This window comes from Ascaphus truei, chromosome 3, assembly GCF_040206685.1.
Source record: "Ascaphus truei isolate aAscTru1 chromosome 3, aAscTru1.hap1, whole genome shotgun sequence".
In the NCBI taxonomy this organism is placed as follows: domain Eukaryota; kingdom Metazoa; phylum Chordata; class Amphibia; order Anura; family Ascaphidae; genus Ascaphus; species Ascaphus truei.
Window position 1 is genome coordinate 374,204,171 of NC_134485.1, and position 12,562 is coordinate 374,216,732.

Below are 12,562 nucleotides of genomic sequence, written 5' to 3' on the forward strand. Positions count from 1 at the left end.
TTTGGTGCTTTAAACTCCACATATCAATTCTTGTCACTCAACTCTCTTTATTTGGCATCAACACAGGAAGTCACTAGCATTTTCTGTGCCATTTCTGTCCCTCCACCCTCAATGGCCTACAGCAGCTTTGCCTCCCCAAAAGAGTTACATTTGTAACCTGTTGTGCACTTCTGTGATTACAGATGCACTATATTTCTCGTAATATTCAGTGACTGGATCTAAAAAGTGACAAATAAAAGCACCCTGTATTTAATGGCAGATGCTCTGATTAGGAGGACTGCGCGCAGTTCCCTGTGTGGGCTTTGGGTGGCGCTGTGCGCACAGAGCGGCCGCTCCCAGTCTCACCCCCCTTGGCTTAGCCCGCACCAGGAAGTGTCTCCCGGTAACAGCAGCAGCTGCTGCAGGAAGCTAGGAGGGGCTCCGCGATCAGGGTGTTCAGCGCATGCAGCCCAGGGATGGAGTACATCAGGACCACCAAGGTACCGGGGCCGGGCGTAGGATGCATACAGGGGTTTGTTTAGCGCCCATCACTACACACCTAATGCTCCAGGCACCGAAGGAGTTAATTCAGCCCTGTTCATTGTGTATTTCTTACCTTCTCCCCTGGCATCCCGGGACTTGTAGCTCATTATGTAGGTAAACATGGGCTCTAAGTCCCCGGATGCATCCAGAAATCAAGGGCTTGGGTGGCATCCCCTGCATGTACCTGGGTGGGGTGTATAGAGGGTTATGATTATAGGGGACAGTGGGCTGTTATTTACACCAGGATGTGGGTTCCCATCACCAACCCCAGTGTGATCATGTTGGTCACCTTTCTTAACCCACTGTGTGCCAGAGGTGCTAAAACAATGTGTTACAAGTCTCACTGGCACCCAAGGGGTTATTGCTGACACCCTCTGTTTTCTCCTTTCTGTGCCCTATTATTTAATATGCGGGGAAGCTGGCTTCCCTGTGATGGACAATAGTGCACGCAGTATTCATTTGAATGGGGAGGTGGTATATTGACTGCACCTATGTTAAATAGTTGCTATTAAAAGTGTAGATTCCCTCTAGGGCAGAAAGGATTAATGAGATGATAAAAATAATGAACCCGGAGGTGACAGTCACATCATACCTTGGTGCCTAGCAGAAGGTTAACCCTTCCACTGCCAGTAACTGGGTTAAGATGAATTTTTTTTTAAATTGTCTTTTTTTCTTTCCTTTGCTAAGAGTTTTCCAAGTGAAAAAGAGATTGTCTGATATCTGTGAACCTAGCAACATGCTTTTAATTTCACATGTATGTATATATATATATATATATATATATATATATATATATATATATATATTTTATATTTTTAATTAAGTACATTTTCTAGATCAGCTAAGTTGGGATGGGAAACTTCGGTCCTCAAGGGCTACCAGCAGGTCATGTCCTTGTTTTAGCGCAGGTGGCTCAGTAGAAGACTGCACCAACTGTGCTGAAGCAGGGATATCCCTAATAACTGGCCTGTTGGTGGCCCTTGAGGACTGGAGTTGCCCACCCCTGATCTAAGTGATTAGTGACTGAGCGCACCCACAGTAAACACTGCTAGCGACCAGCTCATTGTTACATGCAGCTGTTTGTGGTCAGCCTTTGTACAAATAGAGGACTGGCCACTCTGTATTGGCATAGTGCTCCAAATGTGCCATTTTCCCAGTCTTAATTATTGTTCTATATTTCATAAAGTGATGTAATTGACAGTTTTATAATCGTATCATTGATATATATTTAATAATTATAAAATAATATGTACCGTTATTAATTTTGGGACATCAATATGTAATTGTTAAAGATGCATTTTGAACACCAGATTTCCTAAACCATGCTAAGCCTTGGTGCATCTTAAAGTTATATAGTAGATGAGGTTGAAAAATGACACATGTCCAACCTATGCTAAATTTAGGCGACAGATACTTTATCCTATATTTGTATTTATAGTATATTGATCCAGAGGAAGGCAAACAAAAAACCCTAGTGAAATATCATCCAAGGATGTCTTTATAAGGGGAAAAATAAATTCCTTCCTGACTCCAAATAATGGCGATCAGATGACTCCCTGGATCAACATCCTTCTCTTGTTTACTTATTTGACATTCCTGTATACCTTTCCTTTCTAAAAATATGTCCAACTTTTTTTGAAGATACCTATTGCATCTGCCATCGCAGTATATATATATATATATCTCTATCTCTCTATGTATCTCTCCTCTTAGACGCCTCCTTTTCTAATGTAAACAAATTTAAATTAGCTAGCCTCTCCTCGAGTCAGATTTTCCACCCCCTTTTTTAATTTGCTATCTCTTGTCTGCACTTTCTCTAGTTCCATAATGTCTTTTTTTTATGGATGGATGCCCACAATTGTACTCCATATATGTGTGGTCTTACTAATGCTTTATAGAGGGGCATAATTATGCTAACTTCTCTTCCATCCAAACCCCGTTCAATGCAAGAGAAGATCGTGTTTTCCTTTGCAGCTACTGCTTGACATTGGGCACTATTGCTAAGCCTGCTGTCTACAAACACTCCTAAATCGAGCACATCCAAGTAAGGATTAGTAATGTTAACTAAAACTCTGAGTGTGGAAGATCTCTATTTCATTGAATGTTTCCTTCAAGTTTTAGTGGCGAACCCAAGAGCCTGCTGGAAGGTCCTGCTGCTAATATGGGCACAGGAGGCCTAGGGGTCTGTGTACTAAAGCAATTAGGTGGCAACATTTTCTCAAACGGGGTAATTTTTACTACTTGGTGTGAAAATCTTGTGTGCGATTTGAGAAGTGTTAAAAGGAGGAGTTACATGACACACATTATGAGATTTGTGCTCTTGAATCCCATTGTCCGCTCTCCACGTGACCATAGACGAGTCACTTTATCGTTAAATGACTCGTGGCGGCACATCATTTTGTCTGCGTCAACATTTGTTTCATGGCGCACCAGATTTGGTTCAGAGCGTAACGTTAACGTGTGCACCAAAATTGGCTATGTCTGTATATAAAAAAACAATACTATTACAATCAGTCTGCATCCAAAAAACTTCAAGCTCTTAACACTCCTAAGGCTAAGGCCCCGCTCCCAGAGTCAGCGCGCCCGCACTGCAGACAGGCGGGGCGCTGACATACACAGACCGCGATATGCGGTCTGTAGGGAGCCGGAGGTGGGCGGGAGTGGGAGGCTTGAGCGGGAGGGGGGGCGTGGCTTGAGCGGAGGGACCCGCTACTAAAGGCTCGGGCTGCTGATTGAAGGTAAGTAAAGCAACACACACACACACATACACACACAGACAGAGGCAGGCACTCAGGCACACACATACACACACACAGACAGGCACGCACGCACTCAGACACACACACAGACAGGCACGCTGCTTTCACTCGACACTCCTCCCCGCTCCCCGAAGCCTCTCCTCCTCCCGAAGCCTCCCCTCCCCATTGGCTCACAGTCACACCACGTGACGCGTCAACGCTAGGGATCACCATTCTCTTGTATCCCATAGCGGCTGACGTGCCACAGCGTGTAGTACGCTGTGCAGCCAGGGGGGACCGGCTCCGCAGGATTCCCCTGCTGGTGGGGAACTCGCGTGTGGCCGCCCGCGCCACCAAGCGCAGCAGGACCGAGGCCTAACACTGCGCCCCCTGATGTACATTTTTTACAGTTGGCGCATCTGGACTCCAAAAAATGGCACGCTGCATCTAAACACTGTTCTCTGAGTTCATTCTCCTCACTTTTAAAGCTTTAAACACTTCTGCCCCTCCTTACATCTCAGCCCTAATTTCTCGCTATGCACCATCCCGACTCTTGCGTTCTGCTCAAGAATGTCCTCTACCCCTTTTGTATCTAAAGCCCTCTCCCATCTTAAACCTTTCTCACTGACTGCCCTGCACCTCTGGAATGTCCTTCCCCTCAATATCCGACTAGCACCCTCTCTATCCACCTTTAAGACCCACCTTAAAACACACCTGCTTAAGGAAGCATATGAGTTGCTCCATGGCTGATAATTTATACCTGATACATAAAGCTTGGCCCCCTGCAGACGCACTTACCAGGACGCCCTCCTACTGTCTCTGTACGTTCTTCCTACTTACCAATTAGATTGTAAGCTCTTCGGAGCCGAGACTCCTTTTCCTAAATGTTACTTTTATGTCTGAAGCACATATTCCCATTATGTGTTATTTATATGATTGTCACGTGTATTACTGCTCTGAAGCGCTATGTACTTAATGGTGCTATATAAATAAAGACATACATACATACATACAGATGCATCCAGGTACCCTCCGGTCTCCCCGAACTCCCATTTCCCCCCTCCTTACCCTCAGTATGTTTATGCAGGGCAAAGGATTTGCCGGTGGTTCTCGCCCTAGGGCGCCGCCATGTTGGGCGTGTGCGCGCACCAGTGCCGAGTAGCGCATGCGCAGAAGCGGCAAGGGCCTGGAAGAGCCATGGAAGGTTGCGCATGAGCGGGGCAAGGTCGCTGTGGCCATTAGTCGCGCATGCGCAGTGTCCTATGCGCACGCGGTCCCAATGTTAATTGTGCAGCAGAGAGACTACAACTCCCATTATGCTTAGGGAGGAAGTTGCCTGGTGACACATGATAGCCAATGGGATGACTGGATTGCTTCTGAAGGAAGGAAAGACTACTGCCTGCTGGGACAGGAAGTGAGGAGTCAAGATCTGGACACTGGAGGGGCAGGTAGCGTCCATGGAGCAGTGCTCCAGGGACTAGGCCAGAGGTATACCCCCAGGGCCCAGTTAGTCCCTTGAGACACTGTAGAGTATTGCTGTATGGTATAGGGAACTGCCTTAAGACAGGGACTCCTTCGCCATACTCAGAGAGAGAGAGAGAGTGAGAGGCTGCAGCACAGTGCCTGACTGTCAGCGAGTGTGTAGCTGAAAGAGAATCTGACTCCATAGCAGAGACTGTTTGCAAAGGATCATCCGGCTGGAGATCCCTCCCCTGGGCAGTCAGACTGTGTATCCATTTCTGTAGGGAGCAGCGCATCGCGCCGTGGGATCACGTTGCAGAGCTGCTTATCATCCAAGGATCATCCTGGTTAGGACAGTAACCAGGGAAGTAGTATAAGTGCACCAACGGGCCCCAACACAGGGAAGCGCTATCCCTCACATGCACATTAACATTATAGCTTGTGGACACTCAGAGGTCAAGTGCCCTGGCACATCAGTATACCAAGGACAAAGGGTGATGCAAGGATTGATATGTGATGAAATGCCATGATTGACATGTGGGGTGATATTCTGATGCTTTTGATGTAATGATGTTATGCAATGATAAGTTTGCCTAAGTTACCGTACATGCTCAGTAAATACTGTTTAATTCCACTGTGTGTATTTACTGTATGGTTGTTCTGGTGAGGGCACAGTCCCACTACGTTGGGATCCCTCATCAGTGGAGGCGCCGCACCGAGTGTAAGTATACCCCAAGCTCCCAGTGGCGGAGGTTCAGGCCTCTTGTTAGCCTCACAGATGACAGCAGCATCAGTAGTTAGGGTACCCCAGGGGTACACCCGCTACACATACATACATACACCCTTTTCTCTTTGCTCTACATGTAAATCACAATTAACGCATCTGTTGTTGACCAGTCATTTTGTTTCAGCATCAGATGTTGGCATTTTCTGAATTATAGCTGCCAAACCCCTCACATTTTCTTAACCCCCTAAGTAAGTAGTATTGCTTTGGTGAAAATAGCACAAACAAAGGCTCGGGCTTCACCAGTTCTGAAGATTTTTGCTTTGACCGTATTTAAAAGCTGAACACGCCTTCTTCATCAAGACAAGTATCACAAACCAAAGCATCTTTAATAGACCCAACCAAAAATGCGTTAAAGAACGATCAAAACATTTTGCTTTAGTCTCTGATGAATAAAGATGAAAGAAGAACTTCAGATGCCCTTAGCTGATAGACTTGGTCTAAACGGCTGCACCAAGCCCAGGACTTTCTGAACTTCTTCAACAAACCTTCCCTCATTCTTTCTGACAGAAGAGCTCGCAGGCCATCCCCTGTGGAATATATTGCCATAGTGAGAAAGTGTTGCTGCAGGTTTCACCTAACTGAACATTTCCCACATATTTATTTGAGTGCCCTCACGTCATAGGCACGTGTTCCCTTTCGACACTCATGTGGAGTCCCCGCCACCTCAGTTTCTGGTAGCGTCTGAGGTTGCCGTGGTAACAGGGATGGAAATTGGGCGCTGTTGTTAGCCTGGAGCCTAAAATGTGACATCTGGCACCTATGCTGTGCGCATTGCGCAATGACCTGTCAGTCACTGCAATGACTGTCAACAACGCCCTCAATCATGCTTTGCTAACCTGAGCACAACATTTGATTGGGCGCACTGTTAACGGTCGTGGTAGTGAGTGACAGGCCAGTGTGGGGAGGACAGTGGGATGGGGGAGAAGTGAGGCAGAGCACCATGGGACTGCGCACCCCCGCTCTCTCTATTCTGACTGTGTGATTGGAGGGGTCGTCAGTGTGTGCAACTGTGTGTGTCACAGATACACACTCTGACACAGCCAGCCCCCATTTAGCAAATCTCTCGCTCCTAAATATTCTGCCTGGCTTCTGAGCTTTTATATTTTTGTCCTCCCCTGCATGATGACCTTTGCACTACTCTGGGGAGAGCTCCGTTTTCACCTCCAGTTACACTGACAGGTTGTTTAAAAAAGAATACAGACAGTCCTCGGTTATCCAACGGAATCCGTTCTGGAAGTAGCGTTGGATAGTGAAACCGTTGTAAAGTGAGTCCCATGTTAATCAGTGGCGGCGAGCATTGGATAACGCATTCCGTCGTCAAAAAAATGTCCGATAGGGTTGCATTTTAAAGCGTTGGATATGCCATTTGTTGCAAAGTGAAACATTGGATAACGAGGACTACCTGTAATGGGGGAGAGGAAAAAATAAATATATATTATTATATTCCCCCCTTAACCCGCTACGTGGGACTGCATTTTTATACATATAGTTGTGCCTATAAAGTAAATATGACTGTGGTCAGATGTCATCATTTCAGTATTGCGTTGCTTTTCCTTCCGTGGCTGATTCAGCATGCGTTTTGGGAACCAACGAGTCCTGTTCATTCTTCATTATACAATAATTACTTAAACGTTGTGCTTTTTGTTTCCTCCTTAAAGGTGGAGCAGGTGAAATTATTGGATCGCTTCAGCCCCAGCAGCAAATCGACAACGGGAACTCTGTACCTCACTGCAACTCACTTACTCTTTATAGACCCGCTCCAGAGAGAGATTTGGGTATGTATATATTTATATAGCTCCGCCAAGGACATGGGACTTTACAGAAATTGTGATACAAAATGGCGAGCAAGGCATGAAAATAAAAACACATTGGTAGGAGGGAGTCCCTGACAGACAGAGATTGCCATCTAAGTTGTATTTAAGCAAATTTACATAAATCGAGTATGTGCAAACGAATTAATTAGCAGAGCATGTGTTAGAGGTAAAGATGTGCATCTGGTGTGTGCTGAGAAGCTATTAAAATGCTTCCTTAGGCCTGGTCCATAGTGCCTTTGCCCGTGCAGAGGCATGCGCGGCCGTGACGTCACCCGCTTAAAGCTGGTGAGTTTTGTGGCCATGGTATGCGCGCTGTCTGGGGGCGTGCCAGTGACGTCACGGGGCTGGTTCGCCCTAGTTGAGCGAACCGCTCATGTGACCTGTCTGTCGCACTGAGAAATCGGTTTTAACTGATTTCTCGCGCAACGCGCGCCCCCTCCCGCGGATGCGCCCACACGCCACACGTCAGCACTGCCTTAAGGCAGTCTATTCGCTCGTCTGCGGTACCATGGCCCCAGCCTTAGAGGTGAGCGTTAAAGCTGCAATCCCCTGCAGAAGCCTATACGAGTTTAACTCGTATGTTTGTATCTTTTCCCCAGCGCATTTCCTGTGCTTGTTTATAAAAAAAAAAAAAATGGGTTTGTAGTGTAGAACAAACATGGTTTTCTTGATCTCTCGCCTCTGCGGCTATCACTCTGCTCTGGAGAGAACTTCACAGCAATCTCCCGGAAATGTTATATTCAAAGGGACGAGGCATCGGATTTCAAAAATACAAACAGATTTGGAAAGGGCAACAAGTGATCTAGTGAATGGAGACCTTTAATGTGTCTTCTCTCTGCCCTCCCACGCACCATCTTTTCACCGTTTCCATATCCTGCTGTCTTGACCAGCATACTACTCCGGCACACGCACATCTCTCACTTCCTCACATCTCTCTACCCCCCTCACATCTCTCTACCCCCTCACATCTCTCACCCCCTCACGTCTCTCTACCCCCCTCACATCTCTCTACCCCCTCACATCTCTCTACCCTCCCCCCCCCCACATCTCTCTACCCCCCCACATCTCTATACCCCCCCCACATCTCTATACCCCCCCCACATCTCTCTACCCCCCACATCTCTCTACCCCCCACATCTCTCTACCCCCCCACATCTCTCTACCCCCCCACATCTCTCTACCCCCCCACATCTCTCTACCCCCTCACATCTCTCTACCCCCCTCACATCTCTCTACCCCCTCACATCTCTCTACCCTCCCCCCCCCCACATCTCTCTACCCCCCCCACATCTCTCTACCCCCCCCACATCTCTCTACCCCCCCCCCACATCTCTCTACCCCCCCCCACATCTCTCTACCCCCCCACATCTCTCTACCCCCCCACATCTCTCTACCCCCCCACATCTCTCTACCCCCCCACATCTCTCTACCCCCCCACATCTCTCTACCCCCCCCACATCTCTCTACCCCACCACATCTCTCTACCCCCCCACATCTCTCTACCCCCCCACATCTCTCTACCCCCCCCCACATCTCTCTACCCCCCCCCACATCTCTCTACCCCCCCCCCCACATCTCTCTACCCCCCCCCCCACATCTCTCTACCCCCCCCCCCACATCTCTCTACCCCCCCACCACATCTCTCTACCCCCCCACATCTCTCTACCCCCCCACATCTCTCTACCCCCCCACATCTCTCTACCCCCCCACATCTCTCTGCCCCCCCCACATCTCTCTACCCCCCCACATCTCTACCCCCCCCACATCTCTACCCCCCCACATCTCTCTACCGCCCCCCACATCTCTCTACCCCCCCACATCTCTCTACCCCCCCCCACATCTCTCTACCCCCTCCCCCACATCTCTCTACCCCCTCCCCCACATCTCTCTACCCCCTCCCCCACATCTCTCTACCCCCTCCCCCACATCTCTCTACCCCCTCCCCCACATCTCTCTACCCCCCTCCCCCACATCTCTCTACCCCCTCCCCCACATCTCTCTACCCCCTCTCCCACATCTCTCTACCCCCTCTCCCACATCTCTCTACCCCCTCTCCCACATCTCTCTACCCCCTCTCCCACATCTCTCTACCCCCTCTCCCACATCTCTCTACCCCCCCCACATCTCTCTCCTCCCCCGCCCCCACATCTCTCTCCTCCCCCGCCCCCACATCTCTCTCCCCTCCTCCCCACATCTCTCTCCCCTCCCCCCCACATCTCTCTCCCCCCCCCACATCTCTCTCCCCCCCATCTCTAACCCCCCCACATCTCTAACCCCCTTACTTTTGTTAACGTGCATGTATTTATATCTTTAGTTGTATTACATTTATATTACATGTGCTTCTTTGTTCCCACACTGCTGAGGGGCGCGAGAAAATCACGCACGGTTGCAGAATCTCTTCATAACTATTACCTCGCAAGTGTAACCAATACCGCATATTGCAGCCATTTCCTCTTCCTGTAATATATCGTTAGACTGTCATGTTAAGATGCTTCTTTTAACAAAGTGAATTTTAAGATGGGACTCGTGCAGTTAAATGGGGGCATTCAAATTGGTACAGTTTATTAATAGTAGTTTCAGGTGGCTAGAGGCAGATATTCTGACAGCAAGTTATCCTATTCCACTCTTTAAATAGAAACGCTTTGGGGATGTTTGTGTAGAGATGCTCTAATCGCTGCCATGCGTCAAATACTGCTGTGCAATGCAAATGAGAAGAGGATTCAGCTACAACTTCAATATTTCAATGTTGGAAAGGAGTGGCTCAGTGAGTGTAAACTGTCCGGGACACCGACTGAAAACAATGACACTGAGTTTCAATGAAGGGAGCCTGGTTTTATCCCAGATGTTAGCTCCTGGTGACCTTGGGCAAGTCACTTTACCTCCCTGTGCCCCAAGCACCACAATCATAGATTGTAAGCTCATCTGGGACTGTCTGTAACATTCCTATGTCCTGTGCACTATACTGCAACTGAGAATCACTGAGTCCCATTGGGAGATAAGCACTATATGAAATAAAATTGTTGTAAGTAAAAGTAATGCTCATCATTCTACTTGTTATTAATATTATCAGTCCTGTTCTGTGCAGTGTTGTCAGTGAACACGTATTGTTTACACCGTGTTACATGTTTCAGAGATAAGTGCAACAATCGGAGCATTGAGGAACTTGCAGTCTAAGACATTTTAAGGAAAATCATTTCCTTTGCACAGTTTATAAGTGGAGCTGGCAAGGAAATCTTTCTACTGTATGTAAGAAAAACAAAGGAATGGTTATGACTTGTGTTTTTTCATATAGACAAACAGTGCCTCAAATTCACTGTTGGGGTTGTCTTTTGAAGCCCCAGATTTGTCTTTGGACTGTTTTTGCCTACTACGTTTATTACTGGGCAGCCAAGTTTCTCAACTGAGTTTATATTCAAATTAAGGAGGAGGGTAACTTACATTTTTTTCTACTAAAAATTTCGTGTTTATATTTACACTGAAGTTGATCATGGACGCACAAGAGGATATGGCACAGATTACCTGCACATTTGTTTTTAATTGTAGAAAAACAAAAAGAACGATTCCTGCGCACTTACCAATTAGGCTCAAATAATAATCTCATGAAAAAGGGTTATTTTGTTAGACACTTTGGCCAAAGCATTTATAAACCTGCATGCCACGACAAGGCATAACCGTATGCAGGTACCTACACTGAATATTTGTAATAATTGTCCCATGGACTGGTGAAAAAATGTGTGAAAGCCCTTAAGGGGTTAAATAACGCATACGCTTATGCGAGTAGTGCAATTAAAATCTGGCCAAAACCAGTATCATAGTTTCCTTAATGTAGAGGTAAACTGTGGGTGCACAAATCCCTGGTGCGAATATAATTAAACGTACACATTTCTTTCTGTCAGCCTTATACATTCACCTACTCTTCAATAGAGGGTGATGTCCAGACTGACACTGGGGTGTATTATACCAGCACTAATAGGAAATTGGTAGGGGCTCTGTAACTGCTATGTAAAGCAGTCTGTTTTTAATTGTGCAGATAATTCCCTGAGGATTAGAAGGGCAGTTGAGGTTTTTGACAGTACTCTGGGGATACAGTGTGAGGAGGCTTCGGATCTCCAAACCTATTTTTCAAGATTGGAAAAGCAATTATCCCATGATGTCAGACTATGGTGGGATATAGTAACCCTTGAACATTTATATTACAGCAACATGTATTCCGAGGAGATTAAGGGTTAAAAAGGTATCCACGTTTTGGGTTTCAGGACACTGACTTTGAAAATAAGTGGAAGTCGGTGTTTGGATGATTTGCTCCTTCAGGCTCATGGGTTTAATAATACAATGTATATGGATAAAGAAACCCTAGGAAGTGAAATCAAACAGCTGCAAATTTAAACTTAAACAATACACCCTTATGGATGTTTTTAAAGACCTGGAACAATCCCTCTCATCAAACATTAACAAAATGGAGAGGGAAATTATGACAAAGAAACAGGGAAAGTTTGAGCGAGATCACCAAGATTATGTTAAGAAGCAGGTTTATTCTTGGGAGAAACCTCGGCCTACGCAAAGGTTTAATTATTCAGCTCCATCTAAAATAAATGACCAGACACCGCAGAACTTTCCATTTAATAAATCTATTCTGAAAATAAATTGTTTATAGGGTCGGTGAGTGGGGACTCGGACTTCTCTGATACGGATCCCATGGCACACTCAGTCTCTTTCCAGAGTCCCAGTCGCTCTGATGAAGAGCGCTCTAAGGTTGATCAAGCTCATGGCGCCCGAACCTTTTGGGGACAGGATTCTAGAGAATCTAATGATAAAAATTACTTTGGCTTTCGTCAACAACAAAATGAACAACAGTCACAAAACTCAAGAGGACCAGGCGGGGAGAAAGAGGAGGTCGTCAAGGAAATCCACAGAAGAGGAAAAAACATTCATAGATCAATAGTCGGGAGTTATTAAAATCTCCAATATTGAGATATCAGAATCTGATATTTCTCTCTTGAATAATGGGTTAAAGTATGCACCTACCAGTCATTTTTAAATCTTTGATACAGTGATTGATCTGAATAAATTTGTTTGCAAGATCACACTCAAGAAATTCTTTGGTGCGATAGTAAAGGATAATGATGTTACTGGAGGTATATTAGACCCCAATGCTAGTGAATCCCTTCCTAATGCGGTAGAGGGTGGTAATGAACATATGGATTTCAAAGATCTTTGTAGGATCCAAGACCTTAATGAAT

At 46.4% G+C, this 12,562-nt stretch overlaps 1 protein-coding gene across 1 annotated transcript in view; it reads left to right on the top strand.

Annotated features, from left to right (window-relative positions):
• Positions 1-349: 349 nt before the first annotated feature.
• Positions 350-12,562, top strand: part of MTMR6 (myotubularin related protein 6) — a 40,133-nt gene continuing 27,920 nt past the window's right edge. The window contains exons 1-2 of the mRNA XM_075592228.1: positions 350-479; positions 7,167-7,283. Coding sequence (XP_075448343.1) covers positions 456-479; positions 7,167-7,283 — 141 coding nt within the window. The 5' untranslated portion in view covers positions 350-455. The remainder of the gene's footprint in view (positions 480-7,166; positions 7,284-12,562) is intronic.